The following is a 21,954-nucleotide window of genomic DNA, read 5'->3' as shown; positions in this document are numbered from 1 at the left end:
TCTCACCCCACTCCACCAGCGAGCAGGCTGGGGGTGCACAAGGAGCAGGGAGGGGACACAGCTGGGACAGCTGACCTCAACTGACCAAAGGGATATTCCAACACCATATGATGTTATGCTCAGCAATAAAACTAGGGGGAAGGTGGGCCAGGAGGCCATTGCATGGGCACTGGCTGGGCATCAGTCAGTTGATGGTGAGCAATTGTTTTGATCTGCATCATTTGCCTTTCTTGGGTTTTATTTCTCTCTCATGTTATTTTCCTTTTCATAACAATTTATTACTACTATTACCACTACTCTATTAATAATAATAATGCTAATAATAATTTCAATTATTAAACTGTTCTTATCTCAACCCACAAGTTTTCTCACTTTTACCCTTACAATTCTCTTGCCCCCAACCTGCTGCTGGTGGGGAATGAGCGAGTGGCTGTGTGGTGCTTAGCTGCCAGCTGGGGTTAAACCACAACAGTCCTTTTTGGCGCCCAACATGGGGCACAAAGGGTATGAAATAATTACAGATTGACCAGAGCGTGTTAGAAGGGATTTATATCTGTTAACATTTGCAGGTCATGATACTGATTCATCTGTTCTCAATATTAATTTATCTGATCTGGGCCATGCTCTTTTTTTTGCTGTACCTGTTAAAGACTGAGGTTGGCTTTTGGAATTTGCTGTGCTCTGCAGTAATTAGTGACGTTTTGCCTGGGAGATTTGTTATTAAAACACTGACTTTGACCTTAATTTGGTGTTTGGGCTCTGTACTGAAGCTGTTACTGCACTTTGGGTACCACCTCATGGAGACAATTAGTAATTATACCTCTTCTTCCTTTGAGAGGGTTTTGTGCAGGAAATAGAGAATGACATCCTCACTACTTTCTTCTGAGATGTTTTCTCCCTTGTTACAATAACTTGTCTATATCTTGAACATCCTTGGGTAGTTCTAGTACTTCTGTTGGCATTTCTTGGGAATATTGCTTCAGTTTTAACAAGCAATTTAGGAATACGACCCAGGCTCTGCGAGAGTATGGTCATGGGTGGCACAGCATGTGGGAGAATATGGGCAGGTATCTCAAGAACTTCCCACCTCCAGTGGTCTGAAACTTCACTCCCAAACAACTGCAGGATCCTGATGAAGTGACAGAATGCTTGAAAAAAAAATGCCATGCCTATCCCAAAGAGGCACAACTTACCACACCATGTTGGGCCCTGGCCAGCATCTACCAAACACTGCTCAATATTTTGCAACACCCTCGAGAAGAGAGGAAAAACATACCAGTAGACCCTATGGCTACATCAGACACTATATCAGTCACCCCTATAGCTGAAACAAAACAATTGAAGTGGGAGTCAGCTTGTTTAGTAAGGGATGAAGAAGCTTCTCCTAGGAAAAAGAACTAGAAGAGGCAGCCTGTTCTCAGCAGAGCAGTCACAAGAACAGGAAGAGGAAGAAACTGAAATCATAAATGAGACAGAAATCACCCGATCCCTAAGTGAGCTGCGAGATATGCAGAAAGATTTTAGCTGTCAATCAGATGAGCTAATTCTCAGCTGGTTACTCTGATATTGGGGCCAGTAGTCAGGAATTAGAGGGTAAGGAAGCCCAGCAGCTAGGATCACTTGCAAAGGATAAGGCCATTGACAAAGGGATTGGAAAAAAGGCAGGAGTCCTCAGTCTTTGGCAGTGACTCCTATCAAGTGGGGTTAAACCATGACACTTGCCAAGCAGAAGTGACAAGGTACCATGGTTTGGGTTTCTTTGGTCATTAAGAAGTAAAAATTCTTTTGAGTGAAGTGGAATAGAAGAGACATATAGACAGGCAGACACACTCACACATGTAAATCAAGTTCTTATTATCCTCAGGATTCCTGTGGCACTGTTCTCAATCAGTACAATTCCAATGTTTTAAAAAATAGTATGAATTTTGCTGGGATTATCTGGGCGGTGATCTAGCCCACAATTTCCTGTTGTGGCTTTATACTGCATACATTCCTGATTAACTCCCTGGGAGGAGGGAGGTTTTTTTTCCCTAAATGTGGATAGATAAGACTGTCTCAGTGTTATGGAGACACATGATTCAGATGTTCAGATAAGACTGAATGCATATTTTCTCCAGATTTACAGAATGTTAGTATGAAATTCTGAGAACTTGCAAGTAACGTTTTTCATTTGACTGGGCATGAAAATACATTTAATTACCCATCCTTTCTGAAATTTAGCAAAAATCAGGGCAGAGAAATGGAACTAGAAGGACAACTGCTTTGCACTCAAGATGTGGATCAAAGCATCGGTGAATTGAGGTGTCTGGCCCATGTGGTCTCTTCTCCTTTTATTGTTCTGTTATCACCTAGAATCACCAGGGTCTCTTGTAGAAACATATCACGACCCAGACAGACAAATGATGTTATGAATGTATGATTAATAGTTGATAATTACCAACTCTTTAAAAATTGTAACATAGGGAAAGATCTGAATCTCAATGAATCCTAAGGCTGTATGAAGCCTTAGGAGTAGGAGGGTTTCAGGACATCATTGTTTTCTTGGCTACCTGCAGCACTAAGAAATTTGCTAAGTGAAGTCCCAGAATGAACATAAGAAATAGCCCTTGCCTCAGGTGAGAATTTAGGGGAAGGTGAAGGTACTATAAGCTCCTCACTCACATTTTTTTCTGTGCAACTTGGATTTTCCTTCATCTTATGAGCTTGTGCCCAAAGGGACCATCAGTCTGCCCTTCTCAACATTCAAATCAGAGCCCTATTCATCTCTGCCAAACTGTATACTGAAGTAGAAATTACTTGGCCCTTTATTTTTTTCCTTTCCTTATATTAAAAAATGGGTGAGGAAGTATCTAAATCTATCTTTATTATCAATAAGAACAAGCTGGCCGAGCACTGAGGAGAGAATATTCACAGCAACCCACTGATATGCAGTAGGGGAGGTTTGCATGTAACTCCACACCAGCAAAGCTTACTAGTATTATTACTGGTATTATTATTAATCTTCTGCACTTAGAGAGTTTATCTTTGAAACTGGGTTTTATCCAAATCTGATAGGAATTTGGCTTAAATATCACACTCCTCATACAGAACAAGTTCTGATGCATCTGTTTATGTTCTGATTTGCCACAGATTCTTTCCAGTGTTTAAGTAGGTACCTTTTATCGCATGCTATATCCAGGCTCTTGTGTCAGGGATTGATGTATAACTCTGTTTTCCCTTTCTAGTATTTGCCTATTCCTCTTTCAGGTATTATTTTTTTACTCTGTCTTTTACAGTGTGGTTGTCTGCAATCACTGAAGCAGTGATTCCACATAAATCCTCCTCTTGCCTGCTTGACTCTCCTTGTGTTTCTGCTCAGGTTTCATTGATTTCATTGTGGAACCCACTTTTACTGTGCTGACCGACATGACCGAGAAGATTGTGACTCCACTCATTGATGAAGCTTCCCGCTCTGGCATGTCTGGGTTCAGGCGTTCCAGGTGAATAACCGTGCACCCTCTCCCTTGACTCTGCACATGCTGCCATTGCACCCAACTCCCCCAGTTTCCCCTCTACAGTATATGTCTGTCATGTGGCCTAAAGCCCCATATCCACATTGCTGACACCGCAGCTCACCTTGTGACATGACTTTGTTGCAGGGAAACTCCAGCCCAGGGTAGGGCAAAGAGGGAGGCTGGCATGAACCTGAGCCATGCCTCCAAAGGCAGTGAGCACAAATGGTTGTAGCCATGCGATCAGGTGAACTTTAGTACTCTCTTAGTCACTGATGTCAAAGAGAAGGTAGAGGGAGTCGTTGAGAGGCACTCATTTCTTCATGTCTAGAAGTATAAATGGGATTAAACAACAAAAGAGGACTGGGAAGTATAAGCACACTTTAGTGATAGTGTTTAGGGTTACGGAAATGTCACCACCAGAATTCATCTGGAGTTCAGGTGTACGGAGCCTTGGCCCGTTCAACCCACTCTGCTGTTGTAGAAAAACGACTCTTTTAATAATTTCATGGACAGAGTATTTCTTGGGATTCAAATGCTGCGTGGCTAGTGCTCCCTAGAGTAGGTCTACCAAGTCAGGATTCCCTCTCCCAAGTGACTTCTTTACTCTTGGGCTGTTACACGAAGAGCAAGCACTAATATCTTTCTGTGTCAGTTACCTTGCTGCCTTTCTTAAAATGTGCTCAATGAAGTGTCCGTCCTTGAAAGACAACTGTAGGGTCTGGAGATGAAATGAGTTCCTGATTTCAGCCTCAACTGAGGTCACCAAGCCCTGAACAAATGTTGGTCTCCTGTCCTGTGCCTAATGGCTCCCATTAGTAAATTTTAGGAGGCTCCTCCACTGACATATTTGATTTCTAGAATTTTCTGAATCTGATGAATATTTAGGGAGTGAAGATGCGTAGTAAAGCTAATGGCAGTGCTTTGAGTGATTCTATTTCTTAGGGACTTCGGATACCAAAAAATAGGCAGGGAAAAGCTGCCCTTTTTTTCTAATACTGACTCAGGTTGTGCTGTTTGCTTTAAGAATGGTTGCCCTGGGGTGGGAGCAAGAGAGAGGAAGATGAAGGATTCAGGCTTAGTTCTTGGTTTTTCCTGGTTGACTCTGTTAAGCTATCTAGACTTACAGTCATTATTTCTTCTTAGCTGTATTTGGGTATATGGGATACTGATTTCTTCTGTGTTTTGTGATCTTGTGTCCCAGTCTGAATAGCATTAATCCCTCCGACGTTAAAAGATCAAGTGTCAAGAGCACTGGGTCCGAAGGAAGTGCCTCACTCAACTGCTCCATACTCACTGTGGACTTCAAATGTTTTAAAGCCACCTGGACGGAGGTGGTGCAGCAGAACCGGGAGAAATGGAAAGCGCAAGCCACCAAAGGTAACAGCCAGGCTTCTTAGTGAAAGAATAAAAATTCTTTTAAACTCCTCTTCAATCAAATTATTCTCCAAGTAAGCAGTATTAGATTGTCAGAATCTGCTTTTCAAGGTCAACAACCTACACTGAATTAAAAAAGATAGGAATATTGTGACTCATCTGTGCCTTATACTCTTATGTGGTGTATGTGTACATAATGAAGAGGATGTGGACACTGGGAGGAAAAAAAATAATTTTATGGGGGGTCCCCTAAAGTCATGAATCAGACTCAGAGCTATTTTTGCATAGGATCAGCATTTGTAGAGATAGGTTATCAGTTGTTCACTGTTAAGATTGAAAGAGGTATGGATGATAGTTCAGGGGAGAAGGACAGGATATTCTGGGTTCACAGCTGGTTTCATATTTCTGGTGATGACTTGGATAATGAATTGGGAAGTATGCTGCAAATGCTCATGATACCATCAATCTGGGAAGGACTGCAAACATTTTAGAAGAATATGAGGACTGTGTTGGCTGCAAGTTGACCAGGTTCAATATTGTCATGCTATTAAAAAAAAAAACTAAAAAACCAAACACACACACCCCCTCCCAAAAAAACCAAAACCAAAACTGCAAAGCAGACCTTGCTCCTAAGGCCCCTCTGGCATTCTTCCTGTCTTCTCAGTGGTAACAAGGCCCCCACAACAGTGCTGTGTCCAGTTTTGGCCACTGCGGTTCAGGAAACAATATGGACCAGTTGCAGACAATACAGAGTACAGCAATGCAAATGATGATAACTGTTGTTTATAGCTGAAAGCAATTTTCTGAAGATTACTGCAGCTGCCAAATGAGGGAGCTTTTTTTTTATTCAAATATCCTGGGCTGTTAAGAGGAGAAAAAAATTGGCAGGTGATTATAACCTGATCAGAGGTTAGGCATTGGCAAATCTCTATGGTTGGAGATCTTTCAGAACTAATGAGAGCCATCTGTTGAGACTGACTTGAGTATAACTGCCCCTTGCCCCCAGAGGCTGAATGGTTGCCCAAGGTCTCCTTGAGCCCTGGGGTCATTTAGACAAGCTTTGGAACCAAAAAAGGAGGAGTGTGTCACTAATTAATTTTTTTTCTTCATGAAACTGTTTGTGATACAGGTTTCTTCTCTGAGCTGAATGCTTGCTACTCAAACCCTTATTTAATGGAATTGTATTTGACCTAAACGGGAGGAGTTTTATTTTAATGTATTATATGGCAGTGGCTTCAGGAAGATTTGGCATAGTTCTCCTATTTGCCAGAGCAGATTGTTCCTCTCCAACTGAAAGGCCTGTCTAAAGGTGCAGGAAAGCATTATTCAAATTAAATTTTCCTTTGCAATTAAAGCTTGCCATTCAGGAAAAGCCTTTCTAGGCTTTCCATGAAAATGAAGACAAAAGCATACTTTAAAATCTGCTTATTTTCCAGGGGCTTTTTTTTTTAGCTTTTTTTTTTTAATTGGTATTTACTATTTCATGGCTCTCTCTGGACCAAGCAAATTAAAGCTAACCAAATGAGGAAAGCATTTAACATGGTCAGTGTCTCACAGTATAAGAGCGTTGAGTGAATTAAACCAATGCAGTTAACTAGTTTTAAGGATTCGATTTCAACATGTACCATACATATTTGCTTGTCTGCTAAGGATCTACTAGATAAAAATCCTATATGCAACAGAGACCTGTGGGGAAATAAATAAAACATACCTTACATTTAACCTAAAACAAATATATAGTGTAGGTCATAATAGATTCTGGCTATTTTACTTGTAAATGTGCTTTGTACCCACTTGCTGTGACTGCTTTACATAAAGACTTTTTTCTAAATGTGCACACATAAATGTCAAGTTATGATTCAAGTGGATGTGCACACATTGCCTAACTAATGCTGCTACTGGTAATACGTATCAATGCCGTATTTCATATCCATTCTTCACATACTATCCTTATGATAAGTGTTTGGTTACTAATACTTTAGCTGGAGAGGAAAATGTTTTATTTTTAATCGCCTCATAAAAAAATCCTTATAGCAGCTCCTGAGGGTAGCCGATGGAAGAATTAGTTGATCACTTGAAAGCAGAGAGCTCACCACTCTGCATTATTAGACATAGGAGCCCTTGAGTAGGTAATTTCATCTTTACCTTTCTGACCATGTTTAGCCCTGAAGAGTTGATTTACATCTTATATTCACATTTTACATGATTTAGTTTTTGCCAAACTTCATCACCAATAACTTGGATCAGGGCCTTGATTTATGGGTCAAAGATTCAGAAAGCAGTCTCAGCCTCTGTTCCTCTGAATTAATTGACTTTCACATAATTTCTGTGTTTCTGAGAGCATTTAACAGTACAAGCATACGTATTCTTTTATCCTGAAAGATTTATACAAATGTATGGTTCAGCATACCCTTGTATGGGCTGGGACTAAGGAACTTGCTTGGAGTCTGGAGCCCTCGCATCAAAACCTTTGCTCAGTTGCTGTCTTTCTCCTGACTTGCAGCAGGTCTTTGCATACCCCTCCAACTGCCTGACCTGTGTTAGCCATATGCAGCAGGGCCTGCCGCACAGCAGGCGTTTCAGTTGCCAACCCCTGTCAAGCCAGTGTCTTGCAATGCATCAAGATGCTCTGCCAATAAAAATAAGAATTATTAAGAGAAGACAGATAAAGCATTTAACTGTTGATTGACAACAAAGAGCAACTGAGGATCAGAAGGGAAGGAAACCCATCTATTATTACTATTACTAATATTATTATTAAATTATTTGTAGAATGCTGTATTCCCTTTGGTGATGGCGTTGCCCCTAGAAGCATCAGTGAGCTGTTTTTATCCTGAGTGTGGTATTTATAGAAAATTTCTCGTACTGTGTGGGCAAAGTAAGTGGGTTTATTACTGATCTCTTTTTGCTTAAAAGATCATAATTAAATAGCTAAAAATTTAAAAATGGAATAAACAAACACCCTGATGTGCAAAGCACCATTTAGATAAAGTATTTTCTGGCACTAATTTTGACAAGAGGCACTCGTCCAATGGTGCTGTGGCAAGCCCCAGTCTCCTAAGCCCAATCTCTCTCCTGTGGTTCAGGTGCAAAATGCAGCACTTTTTTTTCAGATCTGTAAATGAGAGGAATCCTTCTGTGTACCATGAGACTTCAGGGAAAATATCAACATGCGTAGCTGAGCTATCTATGGAAGCTACCATAGATTTCTGGAATGATTAATAAAGTGAGGGAGGCTCATATCTAATTTAATTATATTTTCATGTGAACCATAATTTATTCATTTATAAATTAATTAACTTTAGTTAGCTGCTGGCAAGGAAATATAGATTGGCATTTCTTATAAAGACGGCTTTCCCCCTTTCTGTCTTGTATCCCATCGGTACCTTTTTCTCAAAACTGGTCCTGATTCACTCATAAGAAGTATTTGACAAGACACTTAGAAAAGCTGGTGTAATTTTTACTCACTGGCCAAGACCCTGTTCCTGTAAGGAGCAAAATATCTCCCCTATAGGTGTAAAGAATGCTTCCGTAGGACCAAGGTAGACTTTATTCAGTGTTTTGTAAGATCTGTTCATCTGCTCATCAGCTTACACCGTCTCTCAGAAAACAGGAGATGCATCTATTTGTGATTCCTGTCACAATTAAAATGCAATTGGTTGTCCATGATGGATATTGCAGACCCAGAAATCTTGCACACAGGCATAGGGCAGTCACATATGAATACTGAGACTCAATACGGGTATAGATATGCTCTGAAGCTGTGTAAGCTTACAGGTTCCAGACTGCATGTGTGTTGAGCTACTCAGCTGCTTTTGCAGATTAATTCTCTGTTGATCATGGAAGAGGGAGAGAAAATTATGGAGTCTCTGCCTAGAGTCTGGGTGCACCCAGCCAGGTTTATTAGCTTGAGGACTGCACCGAGTGACTGTGATTGTGTCCTGCTTTCCAGTGCAATGCAGAAGGCCACACAGAGCCTTTGCAGCTGAGTCTGTGGGGGTGTGCTGCACCCAACCTGCACCAGAAATGTAATCATCTCAACACCTGGAGCCAAAGTAATTTGCAGCCTATGTTATAAGTATGTGTTGCATCAGGACCCGAGGTTTGGATAAGAACAAGAGCAGTGTCTTGAATGGGGGAAACCGGCTTCTCTGTGATTTTTTTTTTCTGAATGACAATATGTTGAGATGCTGTAGTTGTTCAATACTCACTTTTGAATTTTTACCTTTGTATATTTGTGATTGTAAGGCTTTTTGGGATGGAAGGGCAAATACTAGTAGCAATATATTAGTCTGCCAAGGAAGGACAGAACCATGAAGAAAGGATAACAGGAAGTGGAAGAGAAGAGGTTAGGAAGGTGGCATTGGAAGCAACCTGGAACAAGCGAGAAAAAAATAGATATCAGAGAACCAAGACTTTTTATGTGCTTAGAGTTACATGGTATGGCATGAGATAAACTGAATGTCATTTGACTGATTGTTGTGTGTCAAAAATGAAACTAACCTTGGCACCCTTACAGCCTTCAAGAGCTAATATCTCTTTTTAATTTACCTTTTAAAAATTCCAAGGAACCACGTTTCCAAAGGTGAACTATATATAGTAAAAAAAAGACATGCATATAATATACATTTAGGCCAACATGGGATTTTTTTTTTCAGAATACTTCCTTAAATGTACTCCTCTGCTCTTTTTTCCTTGTCAAGTCAATTCTTACATTTGTTTAAGTAAAAGCTGTTTGCATGTAAAAAGCTGAAGTAGATTTAGATTTGTGAGTTGTATCATTCTTGTCAAATTTACTGATAATCATGATTTCTTTCCTTGTTCTGCTTCTCTGTTTGCTGAGGATGCAGAAGAAAAAGCTAAGAAAGAAGCAGAAGAAAATGCTCATCAGGGAACAGATGAAAAGAAAACAGATGAAACGGATGAGAACAAACCAGCTGAAGATGCCACAGCAGCAAAGACAGAGAACAGCAAAGAACCAAATCCTGGGGAAAACAAAAGCACAGATTCCAGTAAGAATCATGTAAATGGGACTTGGCAAACTGGGGTGAACAAACACGAAGCCTCTCAAGGGAAAAGTGCACCTAGGACAGATAAGGAAACAGACTCTCATGCAGTAGGAGAAGAGAAACAGCATGTCCAGAATGGTGAGTTATCTTCTTCAAGTGAAATGTGAATCCAGCCCTAAACCCAGTATCTCAATGATGGGGGCACCTGATGTCCTGAAAAAGGATGTCCTGAAAAAGGATGTCCTGGGCCCAGAGCCTCTTCTTGGACATTGTCATAGTCACCGGCATATGGGAATTGGAATCTGTAAATTAACTCCCAAGTAGTGTTCTTCCATAAAAGATGGGGTTCATCATACCTGCTTGGACACTTCTGGAGAAAAGAGAAAATTACTTTTCTCATGGAAATGAAGCAGCCTGTTACAATATACACTTAAAAGATGAAACAAATATTATTTGTTCAAGGAACATCTTCATTGCTTGGGTAACTGACAGAAGAGAAGCTAAAGTTGGCTTGTAAACCCTTTTTAAGGCCAATTAAATGTATACTTGAACAGAGTCTCAGATATAAATATGTTTTGGGACAGAGGATTTTTCCTTCTCTCTGTTTTTAAGAATTATTTTATTTTTGCTTCCTTTGCTGAGTTTTTTTTTTTATTAGGGCAGTTGCAAGCCTTTTTTTGGACATTTTTATTTTGTCAGAAATTTTATTCCACTGTTTAAGTTGTTATAGAACTGAGTTAAAATAAGAATCACATTTTGCACCCAAAAAAGGTGGGAAAATGTTTTAAAATTGCATTATACATTAAAAAAAATCATTAGACCCATGAGAAAAGATCAGTGGTGCCTTGATCTGTCTAATTTCACTGCCTTTCCCTCCCTAGCTCCTGCTCCCTGAAGCAAAAAATGGCAGGACAGCCACATGTGACTTGTCACAAACTTGGCTAGTATCAGCCAGTCTAAAACCAGCAAAAAACTCAGACTTGGAAGCATCCTCTTAGAAAAAGCCTGAGTGAGTATACAGGCTTTGAAAGTCCCAGGCTCAGGCAGTGAGTTTAGATGGCAGCAGAGGCAGAAGTTCTGTTTAAAACATTCCTCATGATTCTCATGTATTTGTCTTGGCTGCTGGCCTTTCCCAGTGATCCCTTCATCATTAGGGTTTTTGGTTGTTATTTTTTTTTAGATTGGAATGAATGTGGGGATCTGAGCTGTTATGCTCTGTTACATATGGGATTTTTCTTCAGACAGTGTTAGGCAGGTGAATAGGAATGGGCTCCCCAAGGAGACAAAAAGGTTGAAGACAAGCGAAATCCCAGTTAGACTGCATCAGTCTTTTCTTCTGAAATCCTTTGTTTTACATGCTTCTAACAATATGGGGGTTAAGTGTGCTCTAGTGATTTTGACAGTACCTTTTTCTGCAATGTCTCTCTGCTGCAGGTGTCAAAAATGCTTTGAAAGGAATTATAATGATTTCTTAAAATTAGTGTCTTCCGCAAGGAAAAGAAATTCTGCTCCTTAATTTATGGGAAAAGGCCTTTTTGAGGTACAGTCACTGCAGAGTCTTTGGAGACTGATGAAATCTTAACATTCACGTCTCTGGGTTCACCACAGCTTCCTTTATGCCTAGATGTTAATATCTCATCGTAAAGTATTTGCCTTATTATTTCTCTGCCTTTCTAATCCCTTTCAAAAAGATCATTATGATCATCATTCTGCTCTGCTGCTGGCAGTGTGGCAGGGTACGTATTACAATCCTCAGAAGTGCCCTATTCATAATACGTTATATTCAATGAAAAGTTCAGAAATTGTGTTGTCAGATGAGTTCGAAGTCTCTCTCAGACACTCACTGCTGGTGTGCTTTGTCAGAGAGGCTGTGGAATAACGTATGTGTGGGTGTTCATCATCTTTTCCTGCATGCACGTAGGGTCAAGCAACTTCTTTATGCAGTGGTCAAATAAAGCATTATTAGCTCATCATTACCATCAGCCATATGATGGTGGAGGAAATGCGAGAAGACTTTTGCGCTTTGCTAGATACATTTCCATTTCATTTCCTGAAGACAGTGTCCTTCTTTTAGAGGACACCTTTGTCAAGCAGACACCTCAACCCTGCTTGGAGCTGCTCGTACGTCTCTGTTCAAGGAGCCCGAGTCAGTGGCAGTGTGATCAGCTGAGGAGGTTGCTGCTTGTCCTGTATCACCTTGTTTTCATTTTTTTCTCATTCACACTGAACTTAGGAAGAAAAGCATGAAGAAGTTTTGGCTCCGGATGAGAACTGAACAGGACATGTTTTTTCCATCTTGTTAAATATTTTAAGATTTGAAAACCATTCCTCTTTTATGCAATGATGAAACTTAATTGGAGAGAGAGTTTAATCCTCTGTCAGCCAAGAATAACAAATATTCTAGTGGTTAGGGCAAGATGTGGAAGAGGGAGACTTTGCTTCTCTACAATGTCTCTTTTTTTGAGCTGCTTCAAAAATAAGTATCCACTGGCCATGACTATTTTGAAGGCAGATCAGATCCTCTTTAACACATAATACCTATAATCTTGATCCAGAGGCTGTGAAGTCGTTATAGTAACAAAAATAGTAATCCAAATGGAATAAGCATTACTTTAATACAGCCCTGTAACATACTTCACATTTACGAAATTCTGAAGTGAGACTTTTACAGCTTTTTGTGGTGAGGTCTGAGTCACAAATTCACTGCTAGTCCTCCAGGGGAAAAGGACAAGCTGCCTGCTCCCATCTGGGCAGGCTGCTGTTGCTTCTGTGGACATCTGAAGGAAGGATACCTTCTTTGCTGCTGTTTGGACACTGCAGCTGAAAGAGCCCTGTTCTGCTAGAGGTTTTCCTATAGGTTATTTTTCCCTTGGTCTTGCGTTTGGCATTCTCATTAAATGAAGGGGTGGTCTGGGAAGGTCTGATGTGCTCTCCTGTATGACTGATAAAGGACAGAAAATTAGACTGACTCTGGTTAACCTTCCTAGATTCATAAAATACACCCCAGCTCAAGTTGCCATGTTCATTCTGCATCAACCATTGCTCTGCCAAAGGCCTTGCTTTCCTGGTTTGCTATAGGGACTCTCAAACCAGTGATCAATGTTAGGATGATTGTTTGTCCCCTGGTACTGTCATCGAAGGACCAACCGAAACCAATCTGTGGATAAAGAAACTGGTAAGAGAAAGTAAGACAAAATTATATAGGACTGTTTGGGATATCTAAGGTGATTCTTTAATGCAGAGACTTATGATGAAATTTTGCTGGGTCTTAGTCCTTTAAAAGCATAAATATTTCAAAGTCCTGATTTCAAAATGAAGGTTGTGCTCAGATTTTTAATGGCCTACATACAACCAGAGCGACTATGAGTTTGCATGTGCACTTAAAAAGGTGTTAACAATTAGAATACATTTAAAAGTAGACTGTAAAGCTTGATTTTCTGTAGGAGCTGGATGAATTTTGCCTGATGCTGTATTCTGTGGAAATGTGTTAATCCAGTTCCTTGTGAATTCAGACCTTTTCTCTTAAGGAACATCTCCTTTGGGTGTTGCAATTTGATTGAGTTACAGGCATTAATAAACTGCAGTCTGCATTAAAATGTTTATTGTGTTTCCTATTGCTTCTTTCTAGGTGAATTAAAGGAAGACAATAAGTTGGACAAAAAAGATCAGTCTAGTGTGGGGGATGAATCAAAGAAAACAGATGGTAAGAACAACATTTTATTATACTTTGTCACCCTTTTTTATATGCAATCTATTGTTTCCTAAACATCCACAGCTTATTCTAAAACCAAAAAATTGTGTGGTAACCAGAAACAGACTTAACAGAAACAGTCATTAGACTCAACAAAAGCCATTGGGGCATTCTGGGGGAAAATCATCCCTTTCACGTAATGCCTGGCACCACTTAGTTGTTCTGTGTTCTGTTGGTAAGCCTTATCCATCAATTTTTGTGCATGGCCTGCAAGAAAAATCCTGGATTATTAGAGTTGCTTAATAGGAGATGCAGATTTGTGGGGTTCTATCCTTCTGACTTTCTTTGGGACATATTCTGCTCTCTGTTAGGACAGACTGCATGGGAGATGCAAAAAACAGAGCTAAGAAAAAAGCTGCACAAGGTGTCCCTGTTTTTCATGATTGCATGTTATAGTACACCAATACAAACACAAAGGTTTCTTGACTTAATTGTCTGAGGGGGAATTTGCCAAGCACTGTTGAACCACAGCTGCGGGAAGCAAGCAGGAGTGAGAACATCAGCATAGAGTTCCTATTAAGGATGCTATGTAAAAGGGAAGTTGCTGAAACATTGTTGAACTGAAGCAATCCCAAGCAATAAGACGGTTTCTTGGGCATCTGGGAATAATTTCAAATGAGTCTGAGCGTAGTGTAGAGGTCCACAGACATTTTAGTAGTCTCAGCAAAGTGGAAACATGGCTGTAACGTCTATGACATTTTTATGCTTTTGCACCTTCTCAGCTGTGTACCAGAGTCTGAGATAGTGTCTGAGCCCATGTTGCTCCAAAAGCGATTGCTAAAGTATTAGGTAGCAAAATAAAGAGAAACAAATCTTAGAGCTAACATTTTCTTTGTGATGTCTAAGTGGAACCCACTGAAACACAGCTATTCCTAGAAGTAAATAATACAGTCCTTTGTTTTGATAGTCAAGAAAAACAACCTCATAGCAAGTACTACAGTTTAGAATGATACTATGCTTTCTTTTATTGCTTCCTTTTAAGAAATTACCTAAAATTCCTATTGCTCTAGCAAAGTGATAAATAAGAAAATGTAATACCTTAACTGAAAATGTAGAAAAATTCATCTAGGAGCATGTATTAATTTCAGACACATAAATATATACATTTATAAAGAGGCACCTTAGCAACAATTGTTTAGGAAAATTCGATTATTTTGTTAAGAGGTCATATTATTTACACACTTGAGTTAAATGTCTGTCAGGAAAACAGTCTTGAACAAGTACCATTCAGAACAAATTAAGCACAAATATTCAAATAACATGCAACCCTTCAGATGTTCATGAATATGTGCAGTGCTGTATGTAACTACCAAGGCCCCAGAAGAATTAATGGGCAGAATGGTTACTCTCCCCACTGCAGTGGGTGATGGCTGAGGAGCGGCTGTGCTGGAAGGCTGCAGCCCTGGCAGGACGAGGTAGACGCAGAAAGACTGGAGTTTCTTTAGAAGGACTCTGGAGCATCAGCCCAGCCAAAAGAGTAGACCCAGGAATCCCATTTTCTGTAAGAAAATGTTCTGTTTATCCCCTTAGGGAAAAGACCAATACCATGGGACCAGTTGATTACAGTGGATAAGCAACTGTAACCAAGCCAGGACAATTTGTAGGCTGAATGTTTTTCATTCAGACGCTGTACAGAGAGATTATAACTAACGATGTCTTTGACAGAAATCAGGAGAAAAATTGTGAATGGTGTGCCTTAGAAAGGAAAGTGCTAGGGTGGTGCTTCTGTTTTGACAAATCCTGTGCAACCTGCTCTGTACATCACTCACCCCAGAGCAAATCTGCTTACCAGGCATGTGAGGGATGTGGAGAAAGGAACATTATCCATGGATAATACATAGCTGTTTGCAGACTACTGAAATGTTTACCCGAACATATGCTTTCTCATGTGCCAGTACATGGTCTTTCAGATGCTGGAAAAAAAGATTAAGCGGGGGAGTTAGAAAGATTGAGGTTACAGCTGTAATGCACTCACCACATGTAGTTTGCCTGGACTTTTTGCAGGGTCAAGGGTCCTTGGGTTTTCAGCCTCTGTTCAGTCTGTAGCTGGGTGTATTCATATTAAACGTGTGGCCGTTTGTGTAGATTTACCATGAGGTCTTCAGCTTTCTCACCACCACCCATTAGCATCAGCTAGAGCCCTGTACCCAACTGAAGTCAGCCTGCTACCCTGTCCTACTGTGCAGGCATCCTGCACCCTGAGGAGAAAGCCGCAGACTATATGTTGCATAAATCTTTGCAGGATCTATGTCCGAGTTGCTTTTTAAGCATACACAAATGAAGTTATTGTAATATCTTGTATTGGAATACATACATGCCAAAATGTTGCTAATATATTTGTCCTTCTACTACATGGGGAACCAAGTGGCCAGGGACACATAGAATAACTGTCTGATGTGGACACGAAGACATTGAAGCTGCATGTCTACCCTGTTATCACAGGTGTGAAAGGTAGCTTCTGTGTTAGAGTTACCTTGAAGCTACCCAAAAATAATTAAGTGGATATGCCTCCAGAAACAGGGATCAGCTCGCCGAGACAGGGAGGAGCTACATATGCATCTAGCCAGAGCTTCATACGACTGAGGCTATCCATACTAAAGCCAACTACTTTACAGCTAGCTTGAGGATGGCTAGGTAAGATGTAGTCATGCCTTAGACTTTGATCTTAACTGCTTCAAACTCCCGTGCAAGTCTCTTGAATGTAGGCTAGTCTCCTTCTCATGTTAATCTAATCTTCATATTATTGGCTTTCTTCTGTGGGAAATACTGCTTGTTACTCAGTATTTCCCTTTTTTTCAGCTCCAAGAAAAGAGATATGGGGCTGCCATTTCCCACATAAAGGCACAGCCCTATCAAAGACATCATCAGCACAAGTAGTTCATCAAATGTTTCCTGTGGGATAGAATATTATTAAACCATTCTGGAAAAAAATGATTTTCCCATGTGAAATAGTTGCTTTTCAACACTTCCAATGGAAAATTATAAGCAGCCACATGGAAATAATTTTTATTTACATTCACAAACTTTCTTTATTGCAATTCTTTTCTCCTCACAAAAGTGACAAAAAATAAGAAAATTATTCCTCCTCATTACCACTTTCACAGATTATCTCTACTACCTCCTTATTTTTTCCTACTGAGAAAAGATTCTTCAGTCTTAATACAAACTTTTCAGTGCAACCCTTTGTTCCAGGGACCAAAACGCAGGTTATTCAAGTATTCTTTTTCAGCTAGCATTTACAGACAAGTGAAAGGTTCTTTTTTTGTGTTTGTCCTGGGAACTTATTTTTCTAGTGGTAAAATGCACATTTGCAGGTTATAGCACAGAAATATACGAGGTATATGTATCTTAAACAGCTAGTACATACAGAGAAAGCCTAACGTGCCCTGGGTATGTGTGATGAGCAATGCTCCCACCTCGTGGTCAAAACACAACCCTGCGTTTTGACAGGTCACAGTTTCAATAATACGTTCCTCTATGCAGTGCAACATCATATAACGTAATGTAATGTAACGTAAACGCCTTTAAAATATACAAACTACATGAAAAGTTCATAACAGGCTTACCAGAAATTTATTTTTTAGCTTGCTTTATTTTGATTTTGTTGAGCTATACTGTTGCTTAGCAGTAGTTAAAAGGCTTTACTCTATATTCTATACAATGTGCATGCCAACATGTAAAGCTGGCTTTTGGTCTTAGTTTTTCTCAGCAATCATTCCTTGATCAGCAAGTGGAAAATTCCCTGATTATAAAGGTAAAGTACAGGGGCTTAATATCTTTCTGCCCCAGTTGTCCCCAAAAATCAAGTGGCAGGTTAGCTGGCACAGAAAGTTGTTATCTGAGAATGCCTTTGGTATAGGAACATCGTGGTGTGAAGGAGCCATGATGATGGCTCCACAGTTACCCCAGACATAGTTGAATTAACAAGATCATTCCCAGCTTCATTTAAGGAGAATGCAGCTTTTTGCAAAGCTGTTCAACCACCTAAGAATTGTCAGTCTTTGCAGCCACCTGCAGATACAGTTTTCATGTGTGTTGATCTAGCCAAGACCACTACAGAGAGATGAACACCAAGTAGACGACTTCTGACAAAACCCTGCTCATGTAATCTGCATAATGCCAATGCTGTTTTAAAACAGGTTACTCAAGCATATAAATGAGCAGCATCTTCTTGAGAGAGGTAAAAAGGTAAATTTCAGGTCATATAAATAATGGTGCAATTTCTATTTGTATTCCAAAAGATTGGCTGATTTCTCCATTATTGTCAGAACAACAAAGCCCATGTTGGTTTGTAAGACAAACACATTGGATTCTCCCTTGGTGCTTGTTAGCGCTGTTGATATTATATGTCAGAATCCAGCAGCAGTGGCAAATCGGAATTACAATAGTCTGAAACTACTCCTAAAGACAATTTCCTTCCTTTTCTTACTTCTTTTTATGGCCGGTTATTTGAATTACATTAAAAGTTATTGCCCCAAGTTAGAAACCAGAAAGCGTTGTACTGATACCTTCTGGAAAAGCTTGCTTGAAAGCATGAGGCCATTTTGCTATCCAAAAAGACGTATTTCACCATAACTTGTCTCTGCTGAACAATTGCTCCATAGTAGTGCAATATAGGATAACTGGAGGGGGGAAAGGCTTCTGTGCTCTTTAAAATCCTTTTTGTACTCTTTTTTAAAAAAATGAGTGTGCCTACTTTAGCAAGCGGCACCTGAGGCAAGCTGGAATTTGCATAGAGGGATGTACTCTGAAGAAGGTTTTCTGCAGTTTTAATATCAAATAGAAGATGAACATGATGTGATGTGATCTTTGAAGCTAGATACAAAATACATTGTTATCATCCTGACCTCGGGAACATTACATCACCATGGCATGCACGCTTGACTAGAATATGGGGAATATGTAGAAAGGTACCTTGTATAATTATGCAGATGATTTTGCAGCTTGTCTGTTTTGTGAGTGTGTGTAACTCTTACGGAAAGCGCCTGGTTTTCCTTAGAGACTTTAACGTATCTCTTTTTTAGCCTGCTTTCCAATGTTCAGGCCATGCCAGGTAGTTAGAAAGTCCTTAGGATGCTTGATTGCTTTTTGCTTCTACTTTACATGAAGTCACAGGTATGTGACAAGTTTAAAAATTGGAAATAGCCTTTGGCTTGATTTGATATTTAAGTGAATATTTGGAATATTTGGGATATTCATTGCAGACACATGGTGAAAAAACATTCACTGTAGGTACTTAAATGGGTTTTTTGAGCAGTTAACTTCACAGGGAACATTTTTTCAGGTTACCTTTGGAGCTGTAAAAATAATTCTGTTCACAGATAGCTTATGGCCGCATTGCTCCTCAGGGGTAACATCCATGGTCCTAGAGGCATGGAGGAATGTGTAACTTAAGCAGCACATTGAGGAAATTCCTCCTTGATTTTGCACCATCAGCCATTTTATAGCACCAGTCAGGGAATGGAGCTCTGACCTTGTGACTATTACAGTCCGTCTTACCCCATTTAGGATAATTTGCCTGTACAATGATGTATATAAATTTTCTGCTTCAGCAAGAGGAGAGTCCTCCTTGCTTCCCCCATAGATGAATTTATTCTCAATCCAGTGACAGTCAGGCCTCTGTTTCCCTGTGCAACACTTAGCCCTGAAACAGAAACAAGATTGTGTCCAAAGGTGAGGAAGAATAAGAAATGGCTTCTCAAAAGAGGTCAGTAACCTTTAACTTTCATCCTGTCCCTTTCCCATGGAACAATTAGCTTCCAGTTTGAGCATACCAGCTATGGGTATCTTACTAAACAGGGACTCTGACATGGTAGTTTAAGTAGTGTAGGGGAATAGACAGGGATCAGCGACTGGAAGACTACGGGATGTGACGGAAAGATAGACTCCTCCCCATAGGAGTGGCAGGAACAGGAACCGCAAGAGCTATATAAGCGTGTGACGCAGCCAAATAAACGGACATTTTGTATCCATCATGTTGATGTCTGTGCATCATTGTCCCCAGGGCGGGTAGAGCCCTGTGTCCCGGAGGTATGCGGCCCAAGATAAGTTCTCCCGTAGAAGCGTACAGCTACAAAGTAGAAGCATTAAGAAGGAAGAAATCCAACAGTCAGCTGAGTGGGAATCCAAATCTAAAGACTGCATTGTACAAACTGCCAGCTGGGTGCTTAGTGGGACCTTCATGCCCTTTGTTTTGTGTGCTGGGCCTGCTGCCTGGTCCTGGTCTCTCCCTGGGGGCAGAGGCAAAGAGACATCAGTCCCCTCAGGTTGCTCAGTCTGCAGTTCTGTACCATTCAGTCCACAGAAGCTGGACAAAGAGAAAAGAGAGTAAATTTAGAGGTTAGTTTTCTGAAACTCATGCCCTAATAGTAATCTTTACTACTTATTACCATTAATCAGTCCTTCGCTAAGCAGTTAATTCTTTTCTCTGTTTCTGAACTGCTGCTTTGCTATTCTTAATGTCAAAACCTGGGACTTGGAGGAAATAACAAATGTAGAAGAAGAAAACCAGCAAGTGGTACGAGTTGGAAAAGTGCTATTTTGAATCAGGCTAAAGTATTTAGGAATTTAAGTCTAATTCAAAACAAGTGATGGTCAAAAACTGAAGAGGCACTGAAAAAAATCTGAATGAGAAATTTTGCTTTGAAGTGAGGTTTCACATTTATAGCCAGCTTTAAGTTTTGTTTGAGTTAGATGAAAAGCTCAGCTTGATCTTTCATTTCCTTTCCACCCCCCTCCCACCAAAAAATCCCACTCCCCAATGATCATTTTTGCCATGAGAGAAAGCAAGCAATTACTTGTGTCTGACCCAGAGCTAAGTATCATCCTAATATTTCAGTTTAGTCACTCAATCAAAGAAGCAATTATTTGCCTGGTGCTAATTACAAAATTCTGATTCATATATTTGGGTGAAAACTTTGTTGGCTTCAATTATTTTTCTGCCTATGGCAGCTCATCCCTTTTGTGCCTTGAAAAGCACTGAGGATTTAATTTCCATCCATGACAGAACAGCTCTTAATGAAAACCATGATCTAGCTTTTACCCCAAACATGTTAAAAGCTTTGAATTATGTTTGATTATCAAATACGGAAGAAGCTTTTGCACTTATTCCTGTAGGTCGTTTTGCATAATAAGTGTCTAATTTCTTTCATACATGCTTTACTCAGGAAGCTCAAATCTTATTTGGTGTAACCAAACTTTTGCCAATGTATTCATTGTGTTTTTCTCTGCTGTTATGTATTTCCATAATGTGCTGGTAAGCAAACAACACATATTAAAACAAAGCTAATCTCTTTCTTCCATCACTGATGTGATTTCAGATCAAGTGTAATACAAGCTGTCAAGCAAACATAAAACTCAACATCAGCGTGAACAGGGCTAGGAATTGTTTGACATCATGAATGTTTTAGGGATAATTATGTGCCAAAGCTCAAAAATCAGAATACCTTCTATGCTAATGTCATTTCTCCTCCTAGCAAAATTAATGTCAAGCACTTGAGTCGTCTGCTAAATTAGAATGATGGTATTATAAAAACAAGTATTCAAAACTTTTTCCCAACAGCATTTGTTCTCGTTTTCCCTTGCTTTAAACAGGACACAGGCACCTTCGAGTAACATTTCTGTTTTCTTTGGAAAAAATAATAACTTTCAAATTTCTCGTCCATTAAAAAGACAGATAATGGAGATTAATTAACTTATAACTCATACTTCTTCATTTCACTGATCTTCTGAACTTTGTTTCTTAGGCCTCATTCATCTCTGGTGCAGCAGAAGCAAAAGAATAGCATAAATATGCAGAATTTATTTCTTCATGGTCTCAATTTTCTTAGAAAATGCTTTCCAAATGGCTTTAATAGGAGGCAGGATCATCTGGTGCTGAGAACTGAGCACTGAGATTTTTGACATCTTCATTTTATTCTGAGCGCTAGGAGTAGCTTTAACAGTGCTTTTCAGATGGCAGGAGGTTACAACTGAGCACACTTTAGCACTAAGGGGAGACAAGAAATACCCAGGGTTTTAGAAATAAGCTTACAAAATGAAGGGGCTGCTGCTGCAAGATGCTGAGTGCGTGCACAAAAGGAATTCAAAGTGGCAGATTTAGCAATCTGCCCCACCAGCTGCAAATACTTCCATCATTTGTAGTAGGAAGGCTAACTACCTTTCGGATTATAGGTTATCTGAGACACATTTACTCAGAATATTATTTCCCCTCATTGTGCACTGCATCAGTAGTAATTGCTTTATATCAATTGCCGTACAACAATTTGTTATTTCAACCCAGTGCCCGGATGGAGCAGGATGCAGGAGGAAAGCAGAATTTGGAATA

General features: G+C 39.9%; 1 protein-coding gene across 5 annotated transcripts in view; it reads left to right on the top strand.

The window, feature by feature from the left end:
• Positions 1 to 21,954, top strand: part of PDE1C (phosphodiesterase 1C) — a 443,066-nt gene that overhangs the window by 372,626 nt on the left and 48,486 nt on the right. For all 5 annotated transcript variants that reach the window (XM_064443899.1, XM_064443901.1, XM_064443904.1 and 2 more), the window contains exons 14-17: positions 3,359 to 3,479; positions 4,696 to 4,871; positions 9,719 to 10,015; positions 13,506 to 13,580. In XM_064443899.1, coding sequence (XP_064299969.1) covers positions 3,359 to 3,479; positions 4,696 to 4,871; positions 9,719 to 10,015; positions 13,506 to 13,580 — 669 coding nt within the window. The remainder of the gene's footprint in view (positions 1 to 3,358; positions 3,480 to 4,695; positions 4,872 to 9,718; positions 10,016 to 13,505; positions 13,581 to 21,954) is intronic.

This window comes from Phalacrocorax carbo, chromosome 2 (assembly GCF_963921805.1).
Source record: "Phalacrocorax carbo chromosome 2, bPhaCar2.1, whole genome shotgun sequence".
Taxonomy (NCBI): Eukaryota; Metazoa; Chordata; class Aves; order Suliformes; family Phalacrocoracidae; genus Phalacrocorax; species Phalacrocorax carbo.
The sequence above is the reverse complement of the archived record's forward strand: the minus strand, read 5'-3'. Positions and strand labels throughout refer to the sequence as shown.